The following is a 27,853-nucleotide window of genomic DNA, read 5'->3' as shown; positions in this document are numbered from 1 at the left end:
CCTCCCCAGGCTGTGACAACCCAAAATGCCAGACGTTGCCAAATGTCCTGGGGCAGGGGGTGAAGTCGCCTCCGCCTGAGAACCACTGGTCTGAAGGAAACATAGGTTGATAAAGCAGCAGGGAGGCTAGAACGGAATTGGGAAAGGGATGTAGGTCTGGGTAGGTCAGGGGAGGGGGTAACATTTCAATGAAGCCTTGAAGGGTAAGGAGGGTGAGAAACTTCGAAGCAGGAGCACACCCTGAGGTGGAACAAGCCTGGCAGGTTCCAGGACCTGAAAGAGGATTAGGTCACACTGGGCTGTGGGGCCTTGTTAGGGAGTTTGGATATTTGCCAGGTAGAATGGGAAGCCACTGGGGGGAGGGGACTGTCCGGGAGGATATTTTTGAGAGGTCACTGACTGGAGGGGACACACGTCGGGTGGTGAGGAGTATGGCAGGTGCCAGCCAGGCCTGTGGTTGCTGAGCACTGGGTTCATGACACTGCTCCCTCCCTGGAGTTCAAAGGGCAGAGGAGAGTTGAAAGACAGAGGGCAGAACCTGCAGGGAAAGGGCCCCAAGGGGAGAGGCAGGGCACCCCAGAGACCTAGGAGCCCCACTCAGCCGGCTGACCGTCAACTGGTGTCGGCCTCAAGTTCTGGACACCCACCTCCTCACATCTGCTCCCAGGGGAGGGACCACAGGCGTCCATGAGTGAGATTCTAGATGGAGTCTGTCTGAATTCTGGGGTCAGCGGGGGTGTCCCAGTTCACCTGTCTTGCGGTGACTGGACTCTCTAGAACTGGGCCTGACTGGACTCTCTAGAACAAGAATAATTACCTTTATTTTAAATTTATTTTTGTTTTTAAGTAAAGTATAGTTGGCATGATATTTTTTTAAGTAGGCTCCATGCCCAGTGTGGGGCTTGAACTCGGGACCCTGAGATCAAGAGTCACATGCTTTACTGTCTGGGCTAGTCAGGTACCCTGACATCTTTTTTTTTTTTTAATGTTTATTTTATTTTATTTTTTTGAGAGCGAGAGAGAGAGTGCATGTGAGAGTGCACATGCAAGCGAGCAGGGGAGGGGCAGAGACAGAGAGAGAGAGAGAGAGAGAGAGAGAGAGAGGGAGAGAGAGAGAGAGAATCCTTAGCAGGCTCCATGCTGTCAGCACAGAGCCTGACTCGGGGCTCAAATTCATGAAGCGTGAGATCATGACCTGAGCCGAGATCAAGAGTTGGACGCTTAACCGACTGAGCCACCCAGGCGCCCCAGTGACATACCTTTAAAAAAAAAAAAAACAAAAAACATTTTAATGGATTGAATTTTAAACTACTTTAATACATAAAAGAAATATTTTAGAAGAGTGAACCCCCACGTTCCCATTAGCCCCCAGAACCATCAACCAATCTTGGCTTATCCATATCCCTATTTTCTGTCCCTATAATGTCTCTGTAGACATTATGTTGTTTCATCTGAAAATTTTCACTCTGTCTCTAAACATCAGGACTCCTCTTTTTTAACATGTCCACAGTATCTTTACAATTCCCTTAAGTCCTTGGTACCATCAGCTACCCGGTCAGCGTTCACATTTTCTGTCTCCTGAATTAGGCCAGCATTTTGTTTACTTCCAAATTGATTTTGTAATCAAGATCCAAGGAAGATCCCTACATTGTACCCTGTCAATATATCTTTTAGTCTGTTGATCCCCACCCTATGCCCCTGCCCCCACCTGGGTCGTTTTTTTCTTTGCAGTGTATTCACTGAAGAGTAGTTTCCTAGTTTGCGTGCTGCTGAGGCTTTCCCTCTGGTGGTGTTGATAGCCTGTTGCCACCACATTTGAGGGCTTCCTCTACATGACTGATTCTGAGCAAGGTGATATTTGAGACCGGGGGACTCTGTCCTGTGGGGCGAGTGGTGGCTCACCAGGTATTCCCACTTCCTTCCACCTGAGTGTGAGGGCCTCCGGGCCTGCAGGTGAGCCCGCGGGTCCCCTCACGCGCCCAGTTGTGGGTGCCTCAGGTCAGACTCAGCAGAGCTGTGGGGACAGTCAGGGGACGAGCTGAGCATGCCCAGTTTGTGCTTCCCGAAGTCACCGGTCCTATCAGGTCCGGCTTCTTCCCAAGGGAGGATTGCGTGGGGGGGTGGGGTGGCAGAGGCTGGGGCTCCCACCACCGCCTGGAATCCAGAGTAGAGACTGGGGGAGGAACAGTCCCCTTGACCCTTACCGCGTGCTGGGAGCTCTATCTGCCATAGCGACCCTTTGAGGTGGTTCCTTCAAGAGGAGGCTTGGACATACGAGATGGCGTATCTGAGGTTCCACTGCTACGAGGTGGCAGGACCCAGCTCAGACCAAGGCCCCCTGCTTCTCCCTCGCTGGAGCACCGGCCAGATGGGGGCGGCTGTGCTCGATCCCCCAGGCAGGCTGAGGTGCAGCCAGTTGGCCTGGCCCTCAGGAGGTCCAGGTGGGCACTTCTGAGGGACGAGCCTGGCGCGTGCCAGCTCTCCAGCTGGCGTGCTGTGGGCTCACAGTCTGGTAAACGGGCCAGCACCCACGCGTGGCGGCAATGCAGCATCATCGCTAGAACCGATGCTCACGGCCCACCTACCACGGAGCCCTCCCGTGGCCACTTGTGGGAACTGCAGCCTCCCCTGCGTGTCTTGCCAAGGGTTGCATGTTCTGAATCTCACCCCTGCCCACAGGAGACCTACCTGATGAAGCACATGTCCAAACACACGGTGGTGGAGCACCTGGTGAGCCATCACTCGCCCCAGAGGACGGAGTCCCCCGGCATCCCGGTGCGAATTTCCCTCATCTGAGCCGACCCAAGGCGCCGCCCCACCCTGCCCACTGGCAGACACAGACCCAGGCAGCACCAGGCCCCAGCTTCCTCCAGGGGCCCTCCAGGAACAGCCGAGCTCTCTCATGACCTTCCTGACCTTCCAGAAAGCCTGGGCTGCAGAAGCCCTGCCCGGTCCAGCTCCGGGGGCGGCCAGGCCAACTGCAAGATTCTGGACTGTTTTGGTGGCATCCAAAGACGATCTCAGAGCACTTTGAACCTCTCTGTTGGGTTTCTTTTTGTTCCCCACCCTCCACTTGCTTCACTGTTTTTGTTTTTAAGTTTGTTTTGGAAATAACAAAAAAGATATTTATTGGCCAAGAAGTTGGTGCTGCTAAGACCGAGAAATGAAAAGAATCGGACAGATGGACACAGAGAACCAGAGGGCAGCGTGGGACCTTCTCTTGCCACAGCCTCAGGTCTTGAGGGAAGGCTCAGGCCTGGGTTTCTGGACTGCAAAGGGGACCCCCCCGCCAGGTGGGAGGGGACAGGAAGCATCTGGAGTGAGCCACTCACCCCTAGGTGCCCAGCTCCAACCTCTTGGGCTACACCCTGGGCATTACTGAGCAGAGGGATGAGGCAGCTCCTGGGGCTGCCCGGGCTTCAGGAGGCAAAACAGGAGAGGGGCTGGGAGATCCGCAGGACCAAAGGGTGCAGCGTTGGGCTGGGCTGGGCACAGGCCCAGGGAAATGGGGTGAGGGTGGGCTGGGTAAGACCTGGCCCTCCACTGCCCTGAAGACCACCCCAGTCTACCTCGGTGCTGGCCAGGAAACCTATTGGCTACCTCTCCCACCATCCCAGACTGTGGGCAGGGGGGTGGGGAGGGAGTGGGCCTAGGCTTAGGACCCCCCCTCCAGAATTTCCTCCAGATGGGGCAGTGCCCAGGGAGGGGTTATGTGTCTTCCCTGTCATGAAGGGGGGAATCCCCAGTCCAGGCCCTAGGCCCCTCGGCAGGGAAGGGATCCTCGGGGAGGAGGGTCCCAGGAGCAGACCCTGCCCTCAGCCCCCACAGACACACCCCGATCTGAAAGCCATGCGTGTCCATGTATATAGGAACTATGTACAGAGCCCGGAGAAGCCCCCCTTCATCCCCCGGGGAAAAAAAAAAAAAAAAACTAGACAGAAACTCATCTATATATTCTGTATCTGGAGTTCCGTTTTGAATATTAACTGTGTTATTTTTATACACTTTTTAAGCCTTAACTCGCCATTGATTTACCAGTTTAACGTTTCCTGGGGTTTTTTTTCCCATGGGGTTCTCTGCCCCAGCCCCCACCCCTTTGTTTGACTTGCGTCGTCGGATACTCAGTATTGTAGCTTTTTGTCCGCATGTTACTACCCTGTAAATACGCTGTTATACATACTGTTAACACCCCATTTGCTTTTTTCTATGGGACCTCCAGGCCACCATATCTAGAACTAGTTACCTTATTAAAAAAGAGAAAACAGTCTGTCGGCTTCTCAGTCTGCATCTTGGTGGCAGGGAGGTGAGGGCAGGTGCCCCTCAATGCTTCAGGAAACAGGTTTGCATTCTATTTAAGAGAAGGGGTGGGGAGCAAAATAAAAATCCAGTGTGGGGGAAGACACTACATGGGGCGAGAGACCAAGAATCCCAAACCCTCTGCTCTTTGTATTTCTCTGTTGTGAAGAATAAACTGTACCTGCACCTGGGTGGCGGTGGTGTCTCGCGTGCTCCGTGCGAGGGCGGGGCTGGGGGGCACTTTTCCATTGCTCCTCTCCCCTCCCCCGCCCCCCAGACTTGGGGAAGGAGGGAAATGGCCCCTTCCCGTGGGCTGGCCTCACCCCAGCTGCTGAGCCAAGTGCTCGGTGCCTGGCACCCCCCATGAAGGAGGCAGAAAACCAAGAGGGGGTTTTTTTCGTTTCTGTTTCGTTGTTGTTGTTTTTGCCGAGGATCATGCTGTAATTAAGTGGCAGGAACACACGTCTCACCCAGGTTTGTCTCATTCTGAATGAAGCCTTTTTGGATGTATGGGGTCCAGTGGGGTTCACAGCGCCCGCTCCCAGGTGGGGGGGCGGCCACATCCCAGTACCCTGCCTATCTTCGGGGGTCCACCGCAAGTGCCCTGACTGGGACACGATTCCCATGATTGAGGGAACCAAGAAGTCCCCTTCAATCCACTTTTCCCACGTGGGTCAATGTTTTGATTGTGGAGGAGGGAGATGCAGGAATTAATGACCCCAGAGTTTATCAAGGCTGGTCCTCTGTGGGGCATTCTGAGTGAGACAGAAGTGACTCTACCAAGAGTCACCATGGAGCTCGCCTTCAGGAATTCACTCTGAGCCCTCACAGGCCTTGTGAGTCAAGACGTGGCTGCAAGTGTAGAAAGTCCAACCCAAACAAGGATTTATTGGCTTTCATAACAGGACAGTGCGGGAGTCAGGCCAGCCTCAGGGCTCACTGTTGTGTCTCCAGCTCTCCACTTTGCTTTGTTCTAAGAGCTGGTTTCACCCTCAGGCTCCTGGGGGGTCAGCAGCTCCAGCCTCACAGCCTCCCCGCAGGGTTTCCTGCAGTCAAGCCTCTCTCTCTTCTGGAAGCCCCAGCAAATATCTGGGTCTTGCTGGTTGGGACTGGGGTAGGTCCCATCCCTGAACCAATCACCATGACCGGAATGTCTATACTTGATTGGCTTAGACCTAGAGCCCATGCTCTAAACCTGGAGCAGCAGGTGAAACCCCAATCTGTAGTACATCTCCCCAAAAGGAAACCAGATGTGTTGACATGAGGAGGGGTAAGTGGATATGGAGTAGCCAGGAACCTGTCTTCAGTAACCTCACGGGCCTCAAGGCGTTCTCGGAAATTGACCTCCCACAGCCTGCTGTGCTAAGGGGTGAGCTCTGGTGGCCACGTTTGCATCACTTGACCCGATCCCAGCCACAACCGAGGGGCCAGCGGTGGACATTTGACTCAGCCGTTGAAGTCTTAGACCGATGGTAGCGATGGTGCCAGCGGGATGCGTTGGCTGTCCTGGTTCATGAGTGGGTTGTGCACACCACACGCACGTGGCCGACTCCACATTTGGTGGATGTGGTGGTGTTGAGTCGGCCATGGTGGGGTTTCTACAACAGAAACTGGCGAAGGCTACAAATCTGGGCTTTCTTTTTCCTGGAGGAGCCAGTTGCTAAACATTTGCTGGCACACCACTGGCTGACTCTCCAATCAGATTTTCCGGTCCGTGGATTAGGAAGAGGTCCAGTTCAGGAGCCTGGAAGAGCCCGTGGCCCAGGGGTAGGGACGTGTGTTGGGCCACACACAAGCAGGACAGAGGCAGACAGAAGCAGAGGCGGACAGAGAAGACCTGGATAGAGCCTGCGTCAGACTCGGTTCCTGACTTTGGATCTCCATCTTCCGGGCAGGTTTGATTTCCTGCTTGTTCTCACATCAGTGAATTTAAGTTGCTGGTGGCACGACATCGGGCAAGTCACTTAACCTCTCTGTGCCTGATTTTCTCATACGTAAAATGAGGGAAACGACAGCAACCAATGTATAGGGTGGATGTGGGGATTAAATGAATCAATATATGGCCAATGCTTAGTCTTGCCCAGTGCAGACTAAGTACCAGTAAGTGTAATTGTTATTATTTGACATGGCCCTGGTGGATCTAAATCCCTTATGACCAGTGAACCCTGGCTAGACAGCTGCTGGTGTTTGGGGATTTCTGGGGATGACATCTGAGCTGGCCTGGCAGGGTGGGGCAGCAGGGGCAGGTGAAGATTTTGCATGTAGAAGCGACACTCCGAGGACTGGGAGGACTGGCAGCTTTTCACCTGCTCACCTGGAAGCTCTCAGGAGCTTCCGCTGTCTCTGAGGGCCCCGGCCTGGGTGCTGAGGACAGTGCTGACTGACAGTGACACCGATGGGAGTGGCTGCAGAAGAAGCTTATCCGCCCTTGTTATTCCTGCTTCTGCCCCAAGTCCCTCTCATGTCCCCCCATGGGCCTCTGGGTGGGACAGAGGAGGGAGACACTCCCAAGAGGTTGTCTGTTCCACACTGCATCTTCCTTGACTCTTCCCTGTCCTCAGGAAGGTCTCTACCCACAGTGCGAAGCTGTCCCAGTCCAGCACCTGGAAACCCCTGACCCAGCCATCATTTAAAACAGGAAATGGGTGTTCTTTTGGCAAAGCCTTTGACTCCACGAACTTGGTGGAGAAGGGACAGGCAAGGACGGGGAGAAGGCAAGTTACATTTTCTGCAGCATCACGACCACCGCAGGGAGGGTGACGGGCACCCCCGCTTTACAAATCTGAGGAAACCGAGGCTCAGCAAGGTGAGGAACTTGTCCACAGTCACGCGCAGAGTTAGAAGAGAAGCAGATCTTACTGGCTGGTGCTCAGGCCTCTCATGGCCACGGGGTGTGTGTGAAGGTGGGTGTGGGTGGCCCTCGGGGAATGCTGCAGGGTGAGGGAGAGGAAGGAATGTGCCAGCTCAGAGCCATCAAGCAATAACCTGTTCTAAGGTACAGCTGGCCTGTGCTTATCTAAACCAGAGTCCAAAAGGCCTTCTGGGTTTTGCTAATCCAGTTTGGGTGGGAGGCAGTGGGGAGCTTTGAACTGCGTTTGAGAGGGGCGAGATCTCTTATGTCACATCATCAGTAAGTGGAACCCGCTTGTAAAAATGATCAGATTGTGAAAACAATCAGGACGGATTTACGCTGGAACTGCTGTCCTTCCTGGGAACAGTGGAGGCTCATAAAAACTCAAGGTCTGTGAGAACACTGCATACTGGATTCGGGGGACCTGGAGTGAAATCCCACCCTCCCAGGGCCTCAGTTTCCCCAAGTGTCAGAGGACAGCGCAGGGGCTTCCAAGCTGCTACCTTCCCTGTCTCCTTGGCCCCGTAACCACCTTTCCTGCAGGGCCTGATGATTTCACCTGCTGTTCAGAGCCTGTGTTTCCCACTCCCCCCGCAGCCCCCCACCCGGGGATGAAAAGTCTAGATAGCAGCCACGAGTAAGGAAACTTACCAGGCCCAGACTATGGGCCCCGCATCAAGGAAGTGTCCTTTTTGTGGACACTGTCCAGGAGAGAGGGCCATAAGGATACCTTTGGAATAATTTTATTATAATATTACTTAAATACGTACAAAGTTGCTTGAGGGTGGGGGGAGCAAAGCCAAGGACTCAGATGTTTCTTCTGTGGCAGCAGCTTTCTCCTGTTCACCCAGAAGCTACTCTCTTTGGAGTGAGAGCCAGTCCTGGCTCTCCAGCTGCCACCCAGACAGACTCACAGCTTCTCTGTGCCTTAGGCACTTACGTTCCCTTTTTGTGCTTCAGTCTCCTTATCAAAAAGGGGGTTGGGGGCTGGAGTTGGGGGGGGGGACGGGGCGAGAAGGGCTAAAACAGCTCTGCAGGAGGCATCAGCCGAATCCAGTAAGGTCAGAGGTGAAGGGCAGCTTGCGAGGCGCTACTGTCGCGGTGCTTTGTCGGTAGCTGTTGAAAGTGGAGGAAAGGGACCTTTTCCCTCCTGTAGAACAGCTAGTTCCCCAAAGGCCAGGGCCTCCTCCTCCCACCGCTACGATCCCACGGCCAGGCGGGCAGGGCTGTTTCGATCCAAGCTCTCGCTGCCCTCCGGGGCGCCCCGACGGCTTCAGGGGCCCCCTTCCCGGGCCGGCGGGGGGGTCGGGGACTAGTCGCGCAGCAGGGCGTACTCCTTGGGCGCCCAGAGCAGGCGCGGCCGCCGGATCTCGGCCCTCGAGCCGATGTCGGGGCTCCAGCAGAACTCGGGCGACAGCACCTTGGCGGGCTTGTGCAGCCAGAAGAACTTGTTGAGGTGGCTCTCGTCGTGCCAGCGCGCCTCCAGGCCGAGCTCGCGGTCCCGCCGCTGGCCCCGCGCGCAGTGCGCCGTCAGCCCGCGCAGCGCCGCCACGCTGCCCCCGAACACGGCCGCGTGGTAGTAGAAGTCGCCCTCGCCCGGCGCCAGCGCGGCGGCCGAGCGCGCGTCGCGCTCGTAGGGCAGCAGCCACCGCGGCCAGCGGTAGTGCCAGGAGTGCAGCTGCGCTACCGACTCGGCCAGCGCCTCGGGCCCGAAGGCGCCCTGGAAGTACTGGTCCACGTCCATGCAGAACACGAAGCGCGCCTCGCGGCCCAGCCGCCCGCCCAGCGCCTCGTGCAGCGTGTGCATGCGCTGCATGGACACGTCCTGCCAGCGCCGCTCGCGGGCCACGCGCTCCACGCGCAGGAGGCGGCCCGGGGCCAGCGCCACGCGGGGCACGGCGTCCGGGCGCTCGGTGAACACGTAGTACACCACGCGCTGGCCCACCATGAAGTGCTGCTCGGCCGTCTCCAGGAAGCGCGCCAGGTACTTCTCCAGGTACCTACCGGGCAGGGTGGGGCGGGGCGGGTCAGCCCGAGCGCGGCGCCTTCCTCGGCCCCGGCCGCTCTCGGGCTCGGGCTCCCGGCTCCCTGCAGCCACGGGCTCCGGGGCTCCGCAACCCTCCAGCCGCAGCAGCTTTCAAGGCGGGCGCAGAGGCTTGCAGATCGCTCGCCTTCGCAGCCCTGGGTTCCCTGCCTTGACCGTGGGCTCCCACTGCCCGCCTGGATCAACAGGGTCCCGCGGCAGAGGGGCCGTGCTGACCCTGGGACGGCCGGCAGCGTTAGCCTTTGCCTCGTTAGGGCTCTGAGCCTTCGAAGCTTAAAGCTTACGAAGGCCTGGACCCGTGATGCCGCGGCGACGTGAGGAAGCCCAGCCAGCCGCGCGGAAGGCATTGTGAAGACAGGTGCCGCACCGGTGTTCAGCAGTCGGCCATCCCAGGGGAGGCCCAGACATGGGGGAGCAGCGGGGAGCCCTTCGGGAGTTCCTGCCCACAGAATCTTAAGCTGTAATAACAGCCGTTGTTGTCATCACTGAGGTTGTGACAGTTCCTCACGCAGATGGTCAGGACGGTCCCTGGGTAGGGGCCTGTGCTGGGTGGGCTCCATGGTGCCGGTGTCTAGGGAGGAGGGAAAGGGAAAGGGTGGTCCTGCCTGCTCCCCGGGAGGCTGGGACAAGAGGTGCTGTCTTTGCTTCCCTCTTCGCTTTGGGATCCTGCGGCCGGGGAGAACCCTGTGCCCCATCCCTGCGTCCCATGCACACCCCTTCCACTCCCTGCCTGGACAGCACCGCTCCCCTCCCCAGGCCTTACCTGCCTACAGCAAAGACAGTCAGACCAATGGTGAGGTTCTGCTGCAGAGCCTCCCGCTGGGCCACAGCTGGGTCGAAGGTGCCATCCCAAATAATGGGGGCCCCCCAGGAGGTACAGGTCAGGACTTCAGGCCGGGCCCTGGCCGGGACAGGGATGGAGAGATAGGTCTGTTCATCCACTGGTCTGGTGCATTGTCACCGCCACCTCCCCAGTGCCGTACCCTAGGGCCCCACAAATGGGTCCCACCCAGCCCCCGCCCCTAGGAGTCCCTAGCCTAGACCCAACACAGAGGATTGGGAGATGTGTGACCTGATGGGGCCCCTGGGAGGAGTACCTGGCCCTGCCAGGGTGAGGGATGTGTGGAGGGCAGGGACACGGAAGGCAGGGCTCTCTAGGGCATGTGGGTGTTAGCTCCTTACCAGGGATGCAAGAGACCCGTGAAGTTGTCCCTCAGCAGCGCCATTCTGGCAGAAGGACAGACACCCATGGGGATGAGGACTTCCAGATGCCTGCGGGGTGGGGGCAGCAGTGAGGGGCCCTCTCTCTTTGCACTTTACAAGGAGGGGGAGCCCACAAGGACAAGTGTGCAGCCAAGATAGCCATCGCCCACCATCCCTCAAGGAGGCACTTAGAAGAGGCCCCGACCCTGCTGGTTCCCACGTTGAGGGCTGGGGGAAGGGAGTTGTACCTGATTACAGGGAGCCCATACAGGTACAGCCCTAAGAGGCCAAGTGCAAATAGGATCAGCAACCAGAAGAGTCTCTTCCAGGTCCTGGGTGGTGGGGAGGGCATTAGCAACTCATTTATACATACACATACACATGAGAAATTGCTTATGTAATTTTAATGTTGCAGGTTATTTATTTTCGGATACAAATATATTCTTTTCACATGGTACAGGTATTCAGAGGTACAAAAGAGTATATGTAGTGCAAAGTCTTTCCTGGTCCCATCCAGCCAGTTGCTCTGCATGGAGGGGAGCCAGCACTACTCTTTTCTTGTGCCTCCTTCCAGAGGTGATCTGTGCGTACGCAGGCAAATATAAATATGGTGGTAAATCCTCCCTCCTCCCCTCCCCCGATCGGTGGTAGCACAGTAGATATGCCGCTCTGCATCTTGCATTTTCCACTGCCTCCACTGACCATTATCTTTGCGGTTATCCCCTCTGAATACTTGAAGTGCTTGCCCCCCCTTTTCCCCAGCTGCCCAATATGCCATTTATTGGGTAGAGCATCATTTACCTGACCAGGCCCCTTTTGATGAATATTTGGATACATAATCCTTTGCTTTTCCCAGCAGTGCAACGGGCCATGACCTTGGGCAGGTTTGGGGGATGGTAATATTAGAGGTTGGGGTGCTTAGCCTGGGTAGGGGGCAGGACTGGCCTTGGACAGGAGAAGAGACTGGGAGGGGATGCAAGGAAGTTTGTGGCTTGGTGACTGGGAGTTGAGAACTGTCTGACACTGATGAGTTGAGGGGCTGCGTGGGGGGTGGGCTGTGGTCAGGGGCCACGCGTCTACAGTGGCTCCAGCCACTGGGCTGGGTACGTCCAGCAGAGCTCAGAAGCCCCATTCCTGCTCGGAGGAGGTCGGCTTTGGCGTGTGGCCACGGTTGGGGGTCATCCAGGAAGGGCCCCCAAAGTCGAGATCCTCTGGGGGATCTCATCCAGTATCCCCCACCCCTCCTGTGTGCCCATGTCTCCTGAAAGGCTGGAACCGCCTGGTGAGGAGCACAGACACTGGGGCCAGACCCCCAGGTTCCAATCCCAGTCCACCATTTGTAAGTTGTCTGGCCTTGGGCAAGGTTCTGGACTTCTGCACTACACAGTCTCCTCATCTATAAAATGTGGATGATAAGAATGCTTCCCTCGGAGGGCTGAGGTGGCTAGTGAGTTGATACACGCTAAGCAGTTAGGGCAAGGCCTTGCACGCAGTTCTAGCTCAGTTGCAATTGTCATTATTCCTGAACAGACCCTCATGATCCCCGGACAACCTCCCAACTCCACTCTCTGCCCTACAAATCCTTCCAAAGTCTGGCTCCCCTGGTCTCTCTCAAGCCTGCCGGATCAGACGCTCCTGCCTCCCTGCCTTCTCAGCTACCCGACTTGGCTGTTCCTCATCAGACGTAGCTAGTAGATAGGAGAGGGGTCTTGTGGTGTCTGTGTGCCTGTGTCCAGCCTTCTCAGCACATGGTACCTCCTTCTGTTCAGTTGGCCAAGCCAGAAACCTGACTGCACCCCAACCCCTTCCTCTGTCTCACCCCCGCCCCCGTCATCTGCTGTCAGTCCCCAGGGTGGGTTGACTTCGCCTCCTGGATGTCCTCCCCCCCCACCCCGGGCCCCTGTGGTACTCCTGGCCCCACAGTGATCCTGCCTGCACATCCCCCACCAGGACCATTGAAGCATCGACTTCCAGCCCCTTCCTACACAACCCCCAAAGTCATCCTGTAAAATGCCCACCTGCTTTCACAGTGTCCACATCACGTGACCAAACATCCAAGAAGAAATACATTTAGAAGGCAAATCTATGGGGAAATGTTCACCCTCACTAGTAACCAAAGACATACAAATTAGAACAGGGTGGCATGTTTTACCTATAAAATGAGCTTTAAACAAACAAACAAACAAACAAACAAAACAACAAAAACTAGCCATGCTTCAAGTATACAGTGAGACAGGCACTCTTACAGTTGCTGGTGGGAGTGAAGATTGCTAGATCTTTTTGGAAAGCTACTTAGCTTTCCAGCTTTCACTGTTCCTACCCTTTAATCCAATCACCCCAACTTCTGAGAGTCTGCTCAGAGATCATCTTCAGGATGCAAAAAGTTTATCCATCAAGATGTTCACTAGTTTCTGCTTATGCATGCCTTCACCCTATATTGATTGGGCATAAGCTCAGAATCATGCAGTTGCTAGGTCAAGGATTCAGAGGTGAGCGAGGCACAGACCTTATCTTCAGGGAAGGGAATCAGGAAGATGTGGATGGCCAGGAAGAGAGGAAATGGGTCAGATGACAGACCTCAAACAGATGAATGGAACACAGCACAGTAAAGGCGGTAATCAGTATAAATACAAGATGCTATGAGGGCAAATTGGAGGGTGGCAACTGAACCTTGACAGATGGGGAGGAAGTTGGGGAGGCTTCCTGGAGGAGGTGGCTTCTAATGATTAGAAGTTATCCGGGCAAAGAAGGCAGCAGCGGGGAAGGGAGGTCTATGAGAAGAAAACAACAACGTACAGAAGTGAGAGGGGAGAGAAAATGTGGGGTGCGCATGGCACTACGGGTCACTCTGCAGGGTGGAGTGCAGGTGGGGAGCGGGGACAGGTGAGGCCGAAGGTAAGCCAGGGCCAGATCACCCTGCATTCCAGGCTAAGGGGTTGGGCTTCATCTGGAGGACCATAGGGAGCCCTGAAAGATACTTCCTCCAGGGACTGATGCAGATTTTTATTTGAAAAAAAATACTTCAGCTAAACAGTTGAGCCTGGACCCTGAGGGGTGAGGGAGCGTGGCTGGAGGCAGGAAGGCAGTTCCAGGCTACTGCTAGCCCTCGTGAACCAGGGCGTTGGTGGTGGGGTGGTGGAGGGCTGTCAAGGGGGCAGGCAGGACTTGGTCAAGGTTAAAGGGACCCGGCCAGGGGAGCTGGGAAAGGAGACAGTGCCTGACTGGTGGGGTGGGTGGAGGAGTAAGTGGAGGTGCAGTGGTGGAGGCAGGGGCGTGGGTTGACTCTCCAGAAGTGTGGCTGGAAGGAAGGAGGTGGATGGGGGCAACCGGATGGGGCTGAGAGGCTGGGATTGGTGGAGGAGTGTTTCCTTTATATGAGGGGCACTTGGGCTTGGTTGGATCCTGACTGGAAGCACCAGGGAGAAGACATTCCGCGGGCTGCTGAAAAGGCCCTAACAGCCAGCCCACCGACTAAATAGCCTTTTTCTGATGACTCCGTGGTCACGTGGAAAAATGCTTATGCAGAAACCGTAAAAGAAAAAAGCAGGTTCTAAAATCAATGGGCAGTATGATTATTGTTACTTATTTATTTTTAAATTTTTAAAAATGTTTATTTTTGAGAGAGAGAGAGAGACAGAGTGTAAGCAGGGGAGGGGCAGAGAGAGGGAAACATAGAATCCGAAGCAGGCTCCAGGCTCCGAGCTGTCAGCACAGAAGCCGATGAGGGGTTTGAACTCACGGGCCATGAGATCGTGACCTGAGCCAAATTTGGATGCTTAACCGACTGAGCCACCCAGGTGCCCCGGGCAGTATGATGATAATTTAGCAGGAATTAAAACATGCACCAGAAAATAAGACTAAAAAGGAAAACTTCAGTATCTATGCAATAAGTTATAGTAGGGCTTTTTTTTCCCTTTATTTTTTCAAGTTTTTAAAATGTGCTTATATTGGCTTTTTTAATGCAGGAAAGATACACAGTTAGCAATTTAGAAAAACAAAATCAAACCAAACAAGTTTTAAGCCTTCCTACTGCCTGCAAGATAAAGTCTAAACCTCGAAGCCCTGTCCAAGAAGCCTTCAGAATCTGACTCCTTGGCGGTCACATTCGAAGGGCTCTCGCCTGACCCGGCTTTCCCACCTCTAGAAATGGAGACTCATGGTGGGTAGACCAAGGATGGTCTCATAGCTTTGTTTGAAAGAGTGAATGGACGTCTCAGAAACCCCAGTGTTGATCAGTGGTGAATTGGATTCGTGAATTATGCACACCTATACCGCGGAAAGCAACAGGACCCGTGAAAAGGATGAGGCGGATTTCTATGTACATTCTGGAAAAGAGGTCCCGATGTGTGAAGTGGAAAAGGAAATAACAGGACTGTGTATAGAGGCTGATCTTATTTCTATGAGGGGAAAGCCCCCATTTACAGACATGCATACCTATGGTCTTTCATAAACGTGTCGGGAAAGATCTAGAAAAGCATTATCCAATAGAAGTACAATATGAAGGGTGCCTGGGTTCGACTCTTGATTTCGGCTCAGGTCATGATCTCATGGTTGGTGAGTCTGAGCCCCGCATCCGGCTGTGCTAACATTCACAGAGCCTGCTTGGGATTCTCTCTTTCCCTGTCTCCCTGCCCCGCCTTTGCTCGTACATGCTCTCTCTTTCTCTCTCAAAATAAATATAAACATTTAAAAAAGTTAAAAAAAAAAAAAGGAAAGAAACCAAAGAAGTACAATATGAGCCAGATATATAAATTAAAATTTTCTAGTGGCCACATAAAAAACTGTGAAAAGCGCTGAAATTAATTTTAATAACATTTTAATTTAACCCACTGTGTCCAAAATATCCTTTTGACATATAATCAATATGAAAATGGTGGAGATACTTTATATTCTTGTCTCATACTAAGTCTAAGTACTCAGTCCAGTATATATTTTAGATTTACAGCACATTTCAATTGGAATGAGCCACATTTCAAGTGCTTGGTAGCTACATAGGGCTCTTGGCTACTAGACGCACGGATTCTGAAGGAGATGCACCAGTTACTGGGGGGCTGAAATTAGAGGGAAGAGGGGATTTCTGCTGGATACACTTCTCTCACGTTCCGCTGTACAATGAGCAGGTGTTACTTTTGTCTTTGTTAAAGAAACAATAGGCCCCAAATGGAGTCGCTAAATGCAGTTTCACCTTCTCCCAGAAATGTACCTTTAACCAGTCGGTCTGGAATTACCCGGTCAGCACTAGTGAGAATACTTGCCTGATGGACCCCCACTTTCCCCTAAAGGAAAGTGACCTTGCTCGAAGCAGTCCAGTCTTTGTTAGAAACTGCCTTTTCCTCCCACCTCTTCTGCCTAGAACAGCATTTCTACAGCCCCCTCAGAGCTCCTTTGTATCTGCCGAGATGAGATGCCGCCCGATTCATGAATTGTTACGTAAAGCCGATTAAGACCTTCACATTTACTCCACTGAATTTTGTTTAACAGATTTGCTGGCGGTGACGGGAACAAAGGAGACTTCTGGAGGCTCTGGGGACAACGAGGAACACAGGCGTGGTACCTCGAACCCTTTGTATTCTCTTTCTCGCTGTTTCTGAGGGTTATGGTCCTCTTGGTTCTGAGCTCACATACTTTGCATCAGCCTCCTGATCCAATTGGCTTTCCAGTCTGGGGCTGGTCAGCGTGAGCTAACAGTTCCACCCAGAACCCAAGCCCCTAGTCCTTGGTTTAGTGTGAATTACCCCCATTTTCTTGGAAACCCCAGACCTTTCGTTCTGTCCCCAGATTCCACGTTGGGAACTGCCGGTGGCAGCTCCGGTCCCCATTTGTTTGGACTCAGTTCTCTGGGGTCTGTGATTCAGCCCTCCCCCCAGGCCCCACTTCCACACTGGGAGTTGCTGGGGGGAGCACACAGGCCCTTTGTTGGCCAGCCCACAGGTTACTGCTGGTGTCCACAGTCCCGTTTCTTTGGTCACTGTTGGTCTCTGTTATGTCCATCAGGTAAAGGCTATTGCTAATGGGAATCTCAAAAGCTGCCCAAATTGGTGGGCGTGGGTCAAACATTTAAAAACTGTTAGAACACTTGCCACTTAACCCAAAATTTCCTGTTAGGTTAGGCGAAGAGTCGCAGTAGGTCACCTGCCAACCTCAAGAAAACCTCCATGCAACGAGGTACACCGTAAAGCGTCACACAATTCCCAACCCAGCAGCACATCTCTTTTAAGTATTAGTTTGGTTCTGAGACACCCAAAGGCTTGGCTCAAAAAGAATAACTACTACTACTAATGGGATTCTTAAATTACAAGAGTTGAGGGGCGCCTGGGTGGCTCAGTCAGTTAAGCGTCCGACTTCAACTCAGGTCCCGATCTCGCAGTTTGTTGAGTTCAAGCCCCTCTGTGCCGACAGTGACAGCTCGGAAGCCTGGAGCCTGCTTCGGATTCTGTATCTCCCTCTTTCTCTGCCCCTCCCCCCCAACGTTCGTGCTCTCTTGCTCTCTCTCTCAAAAATAAATAAATAAAATGTTCACGAATTTTTTTTTTTTTTTAAATTACAAGAGTTGAGCACACCATCTTCCAGTCTGCTGACTTATTCTGTGTCTAAGAACTGCAGTGCTGAAAGCTACAGATACCTACAAAATGGCAAAAATCTTACTCAAGCAACCTAGAACTACAACTGCCATTATGGAGAACATTTCACTTATTTGTTTATTTTTAAAATTTTCTTTATTTTTAGAAAGGGCACATGTGAGCGGGGGGGAGAGGGGCAGAGGGAGAGAGAGAACCTCAAGCACAGGGCTTGATCCCACGACCCTGGGATGGATCATGACCTGAGCTAAAATCAAAAGTTGGGACACTCAACCGAGCCACCCAGGTGCCCCAGAGAACATTCCATTTAGAGGAGATCACTTATTTAAGACTTCAGCTCAGGTCCTGATCTCCCAGTCCATGGGTTTGAACCCCGTGTCGGGCTCTGTGTTGACAGCTCAGAGGCTGGAGCCTGCTTCAGATTCTGTGTTCCTCTTTCTCTGCCCCTTCCCTACTCATGTTCTCTCTCTCGCTTTCTCAAAAGTAAACAAACATGAAAAGTATTAAAAAATAAAATTAAAACTAATTTTGGTAGATATTGGTAGATATTTTGGTAGATACTGGAGCTACAATCGCTATCTTTTTAAAGTTTATTTCTTTTGAGAGAGAGAGAGAGAGAGAGAGAGAATCCCAAGGAGGCTCCACACTGTCAGCAAGGAGCCTGATGTGGGGCTTGAACTGGGAGATCACGACCTGAGCCAAAGTTGGATGCTTAACCTACTGAGCCACCCGGGTGCCCCTACAATCTCTACTTTAAACCTCGCTCGGGGCTTGCAAGTGGGATCCTGGGAAAGACTGGAAGAAGCCACCTGAAGCTGAGAATATTCTTACCAGAGTCAGCTCTCCTGGATCTCTTTAGTATTTGGTAGAAAGAAAAAAAAAGTAAGTTTGCACGTTGTCCCTCCCTTTCCAAATCTAGGCCATTGTTCTTGATCTTTGGGAAGGGCTCTAGATCTTGTGAAGATAATATCTTTTGCACCTTCTTTGAGGGTGCCTCTTGGGTTTGCAGGATCGTTTTCTACTGCCAGAAATATTTACTGTTTGTCCCGACTGAAACCTGACAAGATATTTGAGAGAAGTTAATTAACACTCTGGTCATAAACTTGGCCAAACTGGGAGCTGATATTTGGAGCCAGATAGGAATTCTTTTAGACCTTCTCCTTTAAGCTGAATGTACTCAGAGGGAAAGAAAAACGTTCCAACGTAGGTGCATGGGTGTGTCAGCCCCTGGAAGTCCTCCAGGATGCAACACAATTCTCAGAGGAGTTAGAGGCAACTGTCCTTATCCCATAAATCTTTGCAAGACCAGAAATGCAGCTCTCGAGACCATTCAAAGTCCACTCATTCTTTGTAACAATTAACCTGACCCTTATTCATTGTAAAAGGCGTGTAGGTACTGTAAAAATTCTGACCTTGGGGAACAAGCATCCCTGGAGGGTTTTGCATTCTTTCCCTGTGCCTTTGAGGTGTAAATGTTCTATCTGGTCTTCTCTAGGGACTCTCCTCTTCCGGTGTGGGCTATCTCCTTGAAATGTAAACTCCAGCAAAGTACATACAATGGACTCCTGAACAATGTGGGGATTAGGGGCGCTGACCCTCGCTTGCAGTAAAAAATCTGGATAGCATTGGGTTGCCTGGGTGGCTCAGTGGGTTAAGCCTCTGACTTCTGCTCAGGTCATGATCTCAGTTTGTGAGTTCAAGCCCCAGGTTGGGCTCTGTGCTGACAGCTCAGAGCCTGGAGCCTGCTTCAGATTCTGTGTCTCCCTCTCTGTCCTTCCCCTGCTCACACTGTCTCTCAAAAAAGGAATAAATGTTAAAAAAAAAATCTGCATATAATTTTTGACACCCCCTCAAACTTAACTACTAATAGCCTACTGTTGACAGGAAGCCTTACTGAGGTTAACACATATTTTGTAGGTTATATGTATCATATATTGTGTTCTTAAAGGAAGCTAGAGGAAAAAATTGTTATTTAAAAAATCATAAGGATGAGAAAATATTTACAATACTGTACTGTATTGAGAAAAAATCCATTATAAATGGACCCATGTAGTTCAAAACCATGTTGTTTGAGGGTCAATTGTAATTTTTTTAATGTTTATTTTTGAGAGAGAGAGAGAGAGCAAAAGAGTGAGGGAGGGGCAGTGAGAGAGGGAGAGAGAGAATCCTAAGCAGAGTCCACACTTAGCGCAGAGCCCAACGCGGGGCTCGAACTCAAACTGTGAGATCATGACCTGAGCCAAAATCAAGAATCAGAAATTTGGGGCTCCAGGGTGGCTCAGTTGGTTAAGCATCTGACTCTTGATTTCAGCTTAGGTCATGATCTCCTCATTTGTGAGTTTAAAGCCCTGCATTGGGCTCCGTGTAGACAGCTTGAAGTCTGCTTGGGATTCTCTCTGTCCATCCCCTGTTCTCTCGCTCTCTCTCAAAATAAATAAAAAACTTAAAAAAAAAAAAAGAGTCGGACACTTAACTGACTAGGCCACCCAGGCACCCATGGTCAACTCTAATTCTTAACAGAAGGAAAATAAAACTACTAGAAATTAATAAAGAAAGTTCTCTGTATGAAAGGAAAGTAGGATGCACATTTTCGGTAAGAGAAGATATGAGGAATGGAACTGCATTTTTGTTGAGGGAAAAGAAAGTTATTTTGTCCTAAAAGTAAGGCTGGTTATTCAGAATGGGAAAGAGGAAAAACAGGACAAAATCTGGTAAAAAAGAAGGTTGCAGATGGTCTGTTGAAAAGGAATCTTGGGAAAAGGATTTTATGTATGGTCAAGATGGCTAAGATTGGAGTGGACAGAAGTTTAAAAAATCAGGGGCGCCTGGGTGGCTCAGTCGCTTAAGTGTCTGACTCTCGATTTTCGCTCAGGTCATGATCTCTGGGTTCAAGCTCTGCGTTGGGCTCCGTGCTGTCATCGCAGAGCCTGCTTGGGATTCTTTTTCTCCTTCTCTCTCTGCCCCTCCCCTGCTCATGCTCTCTCTCTTTAAAAAAAAAAAAAAATGGAGACAAAATTAAAATTGGTTTCCTCTCTGTTAAAAGGACAGTTTTCTTAGACTGTTGGTCTAAGAAAGATATTTAAAAAAAAATAAAGATAAGATATTGCTAAGAGGTTGCAGAGCTTTCTCTTTACCTTTAAGTAATCTGCCTAGAAAACAAAGATTTTTGTGGCCTGTCAAAATAATTTCTTGTGTTTCCTATCAGATCTTTGATTGCTTAAGAGAACCAAGCCTTCCCTATTAGAAGGGCAAAGAGCTCTTTTTTGTTTTACAACTTAACTCTCTGTATTTGTTTACAGAGTCTCTAATTGTCATGGTTAAATAGATAACCAAGTTAATGCTCCCCAATAACCTGTGATCTTATTTGCTCAAGTATTTTTAAGACCTTTTACCAACTTTTTCCTCCTCCCCCTACAATATAATGCTGAAGGAAGTCTTTTTGACCTGGAAGAAACTTTGAGATTTTCCACAGGATCTGTGGAAAACTATAAAAGAATTGTTCTCTCTCCTTATAAAAAGAGAGAGGCCAAACTGATGTAGCTTATTTGACATGTTAAATTACATGGGGAGCATTGTCAAAAAAGTAATATGAAGCCTTCCTTATGTTGTATTTGCTCAGGTATGCAAGTGTTCCAGAAATTATGTGAAACTCCTGGAAATCTGATATGTCCTGGTGTCATGCTATCAGCCACAATCCTGGCTATTATCTTAAAATGTTGTATGTTACAGAAATAATCAAATTCCCTTCTCAATGCTATTTAGCAATGGCCATTTTCGAGCCTTTTGTCATTCCCAGATGGTATGTTTCACTGTGATGCTTTTGCAAAAGTGCTTCGGCTTTAAGGAGATTTAGTACAGGTTTCTTATAACTTTAAGACCATAAAACTGAAATGGGTAAAAATCTCCAGAACTAATAGGAAAACTGATTCAAGCAGAACAAGTATTGATTACACGGGACAGAATGAGCAGGAAGGATGCTTGTAACTTATTCTGACTTTTTGTCTGAAGTGTTTCTGGTTCCTTAATGTTTTGTTTTTCTGTATTTAAGGAAACCTTTTATCTTACAAGGCTACATAACTTACAGCAATTCAGTAAAGTGTGTACCTTTGTAAACAAAGATGAAACATTTACTTTTTCTCCGACCTGATCCCTCCAGAATTTAGAAACTATTGTTTTGGGTTTTTTTTTTCATGGCAATATAGTTAGTTATTTGTTAGTTAGTTAGTTATTGTGAATCTGGTTCTCCTTGTAATAAGACACCTTGGGAAGCATTGGTTATATTACCGAGGTTTTGATGGATACGAATTCACCCAAACTGTAGGTATTTTAGGTCAAATCTACTGTGGAGCCCTTGGCTTGGCTCCCTATCTCAAAGACTTAAAAGTTCAGTCTGAAATTCCTTATGAAAAGTTCCAACAAAGCAGTCTTAAGGACTTGTATGGTCAATCAACCACTGTTCTTAACGCACTTATATAATCAAGTCGGTTTAGTGCAAACAAATTAGTTTTACTGTGATTATATTTGGTAAGTGGAGGTAATTGTAGAGAGAAAAATTATGTTTGTCCCTTTGTAGATACTAGATTCTAATCCTGTGTATTGTCTTCGAGGTTTTGTTAAGTGCCTGTAAACTGGACTAGACCTGGAATTCTTCTAGTTTCCTGAAATATCTGGCTCTGACTCTCCAAACAGATGCTTCCAAGTTTCTCCCACCCTTCTGACGGGGAGTCACAAGGACAGAGAATGCCCTGAATCTCCTTGGAAGGGACTATACCAGGTCCACCTCGCTACCCAGATGGCAGCCACCTTTAGGGACTTGAACCTTGGGTACACGTTGCACAGCTAAAGAAGGCTCCACCTGACATCTGGTCCTGTGCAGAGGCTGGAGACTTCCAGATCAAATTGACGAGGAAGAGAAGTAGCTGGCTGACAGCCAGGTAGACCGCGTCCACCCAAGGTGCCAGATGGAGACCCCCTACTTTAATGTAAAACCCTTTGTTCTTTTCTTTCCTTTATGCTGGCATTGGCCTGGAAAGAGAGCACCAGCATCTGTATCTCCAGGCCATTGCTAAAGGGAGGTAACCTTTCAGACTGCTAGCTTTCAAAAACTCTGCTCTGTCCATGGTGGTGGACTCCATTCACAGAGCCACCCTAGCGGGAGCAGTACTCCCACAGGGTCTATGTCTGGGGTGGTTTCCATCTTCCTTTGGGCCTATGAATGCCTACATGGTTGGTGCATAACCAGGCGATGACTCTTACCTAACGGGTTAGCTGAGCCCCTAACTGTTCACCAACAAACTAAGGCACCCTGTGGGTCAACTCCCCTAAATTTACACCATCAAGTTAGAAAGGACCTACCAGGAGGCTTTTGTGATTCAGGATTTGCTTCCTTAGGTGTCTACCTCCCTGGCTGGGAGTGAATACAAATGAGGCTGTGATCAGCACACTCTTCTTAACTTTCAAAGTATGGCTTTGTGCTAGAGCAATGGCGGCCCAATGAAAGTCCTTAGACTCTCTGGCCAAGGTGGTTTTTGACAATAGGACAGCCCTTGATTAACTTTGGGCTGAGCAAGGAGGTATCTGTGCTGAGGTCAACACCGCCTCCCGCACCTGGATTAACACTTCTGGGAAGTTGAAACAAGGTTACATAAGATTGCTGAGCAGGCCACTTGGCTTAAAAAGAGGACTCCTTCAATGGGGTCTTTGTTTGACTTATTTGATTTTGATTGATTTGGGTCTTGGGGACCATGGCTTTTTGGTGCACTCTAGATATGGAGAGGTATCCTGCTTATGATAATCATAGGAGCAACCCTGGGGCACTGTACTCTCTCAAAAACTTTAAATGCACGTTCAAAGCCCCTAACCACCAAGCAAATGATCTCCTGAGACTGGAACATCAAAAAGGGGAATGAAGAGAATGATCAACTTCAAATGTAATCCTGAGGTCATGACCTGTGAATATCACACAGGAGCAGCGAAAACTGGGAGAACTTGGAGTGACAGCTGGGAGAGAGGCACTTTACACTTTGGACATGTCTCTCAACTCAACTGAGAGTCTGATCAAAAGGGGGTGGAAGTGTTAAAAAAGAAACAACAGGGCCCCAAATGGAGGCACTCACACGAAGCCCCCTGTCAGCAAGCCAAGACTTGGCACCAAAGGGGATTGCAGTCTTCGCCTTCTCCCAGGAATGTAACTTTTAACCAGTCCGTCTAGAATTACCTGGTAAGCACTAGTGAGATTATCTGCCTGATAGACCCCCCCACGTTCCCCCAAAGGAAAGTGACCTTACCTGAAACAGCCCACTTTTTTAAAAATTTATTTTGAGAGACAGAGAGAGAGAGAGAGAGAGAGAGAATGAGTGCACACAAGCAAGAGAGGGGCAGAGAGTGAATCCCAAGCAGGCTCCCCGCTGTCAGCGCAGAGCCCCACGTGGGGCTCAAACTCACAAACCATGAGACCACGACCTGAGCCGAAATCAAGAGTTGGATGTTCAACTGACTGAGCCATCCAGGTACCCTGAAATGGTCCACTTTTAGCTAGAAGCTTCCTTTCCTCCATCCCCTTCTGCGTACAAAAGCCTTCCATTTTGTACGGCCCCTCGGAGCTCCTTTCTATCTGCTGAGATGATGCCTGGTTCATGAACCAGTAAATAAACCCAATTAGATCTTCAGATTTACTCAGATGAATTTTGTTTTTTAATGTTATCTAAGGGAGGAAAATGTCTTTCTTTATACTCCTCTCTTGTCCAGCTTCCCCTTACGTTCTAGTCACCCTCTGGGGTGTTTTCCAACACCAACAACCACGTCATTTCTCCAGCCTCAAGTGAGTGTCCAACAGTTCAATTCATTTCTATACTATTTACCTGAAGTTAGTACCAGATCCCACAGGTCAAGGGCGTAGTCCCGTGAGATGGCCCACTCTTCAGAAGCCAGTTGCAAATCCTGGGCCACCCCTACTTCTGGCTGATTGACCATAACTCAGGGGTTCCCACAAGCCCCTCCTCGTGTTCCATAAGTTGCTCACAGAACCGCTCACATAACTCAGGGAGGCACTTTACTTATCTTTACTGGTTTATTTATAAAGGGTATGCATGAACACCCAGAGGAAGTGCTACATAGAGTGAGGTCAGGAGCTTCTGGCCCCGTGGAGTTGGAATGGGCCACCCTCCCAGCATATGAATGCATTCACCAACCCGGGAAGTTTCTAAACGTTGCTGTTCAGGAGTTTTTATAGCCAGTCTCCAGCTCTGCCTTCTCTCCCTGGAGGTCGGGGGTGGGGCTGAAAGTTCCAAGTCTATAGTCAACTTGGCCATTCAGGTGGTTAGTCCCATCCTGAGACAATTGAGGGGCCTACCCTAAGTCACCATGTGACTCATTGTGAATAACAACAGATAGTCCTATCACTCAGGAAATTGCAAGGTTTTTAGGAGTTCTATGCCTGGAGCACAGGAAAAAGACCGAAAGTCTTATTATACTGTGTGGTGTAGTTCGTCAAGTTCCATCCTGGAACTGGGGTGGGGCCGAACCACTGCCCGGATTCTCTGGTGGGACTGTTCTGGGCATCATGGGTACAGTGACAGAGGACCCCCGGGGGCACTGGTGCCACCTGGGCTCTCTACTTGGATGTCTCCTAAGTGCCTCAAACTTAAGTCAAAAAAGGAACTCCGGATTTTCCTCAGAAACCTGCTCCCCACTCAAGTCTCCTCCATCCTGGTAAATGCAATCGTAATGTCCACGTGTTCTCTCTGACGGGTCCCAAGTTACCCAAGTGGGACCACTTCCTCGCTCCTCGGAGCCCTTCGTCACCAAATTCTCTTGCTTCCGCCTCCCCACCAGAGCCCCAGGCTCCTTCTTCCCCACCTCTGCTTCTCATCTGGATTCCTGTAACTACTAACTTGCCCCGTCTCTTTCCGTGAAGTTCCTTAAACTTGCCATGACTTAGTGTCTTCCCCAACTCTGTATCTTTGCCCACATTGCTGTTTTGCTATCAACCATCACCAAGCTCCAGAAAATTCTTCTACACCCAGCCTCCTCCTCGTGATGCCTTCCTCGACCTCCCCCTCCAACACCTGCTGCCATATGCTCTTCCGCACCTGTGCAAACCTCTACTCAAGCACTTGCCAAACTCTGTACTTCTGCCCCGCCAGGCAGCGGGGCTGTTTTATTACCCTTTGTTTTCTTGGGGCCAAACTTGAGAGCCTGCCTCATGGTTGGTGCTATTAATATTTGTTCAGTAAACTAAATGAAGCAATGAATAGGTTCCTTGTCTTCATTCTTTCCCAAACTGTGACTCCTTTCTCAAGACTCTGTTTGCTTCAGCGTTAAGTCTGCACTCTACAAATATCTTCAGACATTTACTGAGGCACTCTGCCTGCTGGGTGTTTTATGTCCGTATCGCATTGAGGTCTGACCACGGTCCCTTGAAGGAGATGCCATGATTATCTCCACCTTATAAATGAAGAAACTGAGGCTCAGAAACATTAAATCACTTGCTCAAGGTCACACGGCTGGTTAAGCGGTGGAGCTGAGTTTGAACTTAGGTCTGTCTGATTCCCAAGCCAGAAAGAACGTGGCATTTGGGGCACCTTTTGACATGGTCCCAGCTCAACCTTAACGCTCCTCTCCCAACGTCTCTGGCTGGGTTAATATTCCCCCAAGGCACCTCACATCCCCCCTGCCTCCCCTCCCCCGTCAGTGTCTCTCCTGCAGGAAGCTTTCTCTCCCCTTGCACACACCAGCCCCACCAAGCTCCAGGAGGGCGGGCTGCAGCTGGCTCCCGGAAGCAATGCTACCCCAGAGGTACACTCTGGGAAACACCACCTGTCCGCGCTGCAGGGGCGAGAAAAGGCTAGAGTGGACCGCTCTCAGCCTTCACCACCTTGACTCATTTAGCCGGCACCCACCCCAACCCCCAACCTCGGTAGGGCAAGCTGATGCATATCTTAGGCACTGGACCTCAGCCAAGGCAGCCAGGCAGAGCGGGCCCCAAGTGGCCCCGGGTGAGGGCCGGGTGGGCACCTGCCAGCTCCTGCCGCCCCCTCCCATGCCCCAGCTGGGAACCCTAGTGCACAGGGGCCCCTGCCTGACCCATTCTTCCACATGGCTTGCTCAGATATTTTCAAAGGCACCCCTTCCGCCCCACCTCCACCTGCAGAAAGTGGTCCCTCAAGCCCACCCCAAGCTCTAACCTCTCCGACCTCCTCGCTTTCAAGAAGGGGTTAAAGAACAAGCATTAGTTCTGAAGTGGGAACAAATTTCAACTCTGGACGGTCAGTCCCAGTGGGACTAGAGAGAGGTCTTGGCTATGGCAGGGGACGCAGCACTAGGCCTTTCTCTCGCTCATCAAGGGGGCTCAGAGTTCAGGGAAGCCAGAGGAGTAACCCCACTCTCCCCCAGGAGCCACAAGGTCTCCCAGGACGCAGTCTGCCCCCACCCAGCTCTGCCCCATGGACCATTTCTACCCCTTGAGTGATGTCCCCTGTCAGAGTCTCCTTTGCCCAGGATCTCCATGGCTCAGCCTTTGTGCCTCCTCCTTGCCTTGTTCTGGCCACCAGGCTGGATTTCTGCCGGTTCAGCTGTCCTGCCCCATCTTCCCCCACATGCTGGCAGTGTCCCCAACTCACCTGAGTCTCTCCTTGAGAGCCATGTCGAGAAGCTGTGGGGGACAGCCTGCCAGGAAGAACCCTCTAGCTTGGAGCCAGGGGAGAAATAACCAGTTCCTGGTGACTGGGACAAAGCAGCTGCAGGCCATCTGTCAGAAACCACACCCACAGAAGCCAGCAGGGATGAACTGCCCTGAGGGGGACTCCCTTGGGGGCGGTGCCTGCTGGAGGAAACCGGCCCCAGGATGGGGTGGGGGCTGGGAACCCCCTTGGGGCCAATCACCTGGGAGAAGGTGAATCCAAGGCGAGCCAGCTCTGGTTGGCCAGAGGCTCTGAGCTATTTTGTACTGACTTCTCTTACCTGCCTTGGGGGTCCCTGCGCCTCTCTTCAGCATCTTGGAGCCCTGGGAGAGGACTATGGTCTGTGAGTCCCGCTAAGGTGTTTGCTGCCCAGGGAAAAATCCTGTTCTGCCAGATCTCAAGGGCACTGGTCACTTGGTTGTGACCTTGGACAACTCACAATAAAATGGGGTACATACACCGGTCACCCAGCACAGTGTAAGAGCCACACAAGATAGGGATAGGGAAGGGTTTTGGAAAGTTTACACTGGGCAGGGTTTTCTAAAAGTGCAGTTTGCAAGTTCTCAGAAATCAGTTTTGTGGCTCAGGGATCAAGACCAAGATTTAAACGTATTGAACAGGAAGAGAATTGAAAAGAAAATATTAGAATTTATTGCACATAAAGGTAGGTATTGTTTTATGAAATTTTTGTTTCAGAGATCTATATTTAGGTATGTATATGAGAGCGGGAGACCTTTTTTTTTAAACCGTGGCTCATGATCAAAAAAGTCTTCAAAATTCTAAGTAAAGCATAAACAGGAACGAATACAGGTTTTCCTGCTATCTGAAAGAAGATAGTTCTTTATGAAAACTGCCCTCAGTAGAAAAGGCATAAAAGCGAAGTTTTAATTGAATCATTACTTTATATGGAAAGTTTTTTTCAGCGTTCCCGGATCCAAAGGGTAACCCATGGTGGGCTTTTCTGCTCCCTTAGGACACTGTCATCTTGCTAACGGATACACAAAATAAATGGAGACAAAGCACAGATGCTCCCTGAGCTGTGGGGACGGAGATGCCACACGTCCCAGGTCCCGGGAGGAGCACGGTCTCCGGAAGGAGCTCGGTCCCTGGGTCCCCGGTCCCCGGAAGGGCCTAGCACTGCATGAGCTTCTATGGCAGCTTGCTGCAAAGCAAAGGCTATTTTCACTTTTTGCCTTTTTTC

The 27,853-nt window shown here is 50.9% G+C and overlaps 2 protein-coding genes across 2 annotated transcripts in view; one reads left to right on the top strand and one right to left on the bottom strand.

The window, feature by feature from the left end:
• ZNF362 (zinc finger protein 362) overlaps positions 1-4,267 on the top strand; it is a 39,774-nt gene extending 35,507 nt beyond the window's left edge. The window contains exon 9 of the mRNA XM_047084252.1: positions 2,680-4,267. Within this exon, the coding sequence (XP_046940208.1) occupies positions 2,680-2,796 (117 nt within the window). The 3' untranslated portion in view covers positions 2,797-4,267. The remainder of the gene's footprint in view (positions 1-2,679) is intronic.
• A 4,192-nt stretch (positions 4,268-8,459) lies between these two features.
• A3GALT2 (alpha 1,3-galactosyltransferase 2) lies at positions 8,460-26,615 on the bottom strand. The gene is made up of 5 exons (XM_047082369.1): positions 26,593-26,615; positions 10,643-10,726; positions 10,374-10,463; positions 9,955-10,092; positions 8,460-9,147 (listed from the first exon to the last, which is right to left on the bottom strand). Exons 1-5 carry the CDS (start codon positions 26,613-26,615, stop codon positions 8,460-8,462), a joined length of 1,023 nt encoding a protein of 340 aa, XP_046938325.1.
• Between the last annotated feature and the right edge of the window lie 1,238 nt (positions 26,616-27,853).

This window comes from Lynx rufus, unplaced genomic scaffold (genome assembly GCF_022079265.1).
Source record: "Lynx rufus isolate CCGP_SWC_20201006 ecotype Redwood Valley unplaced genomic scaffold, mLynRuf1.p SCAF_2, whole genome shotgun sequence".
Classification (NCBI taxonomy): domain Eukaryota; kingdom Metazoa; phylum Chordata; class Mammalia; order Carnivora; family Felidae; genus Lynx; species Lynx rufus.
This window is presented reverse-complemented; position numbering and strand designations above follow the sequence as displayed.

Bases quoted from the DNA above. Each gene is read 5' to 3' on its own strand.
- A3GALT2 (XM_047082369.1), bottom strand. From the start codon at position 26,615: ATGGCTCTCAAGGAGAGACTCAG. The intron at 10,727-26,592 runs GTGAGTTGGGGA...CCCACCACCCAG, and splicing joins GCTCTCAAGGAGAGACTCAG to GACCTGGAAGAGACTCTTCT. The intron at 10,093-10,373 runs GTAAGGAGCTAA...TGTCCCGGCCAG, and splicing joins ACGGGTCTCTTGCATCCCTG to GGCCCGGCCTGAAGTCCTGA.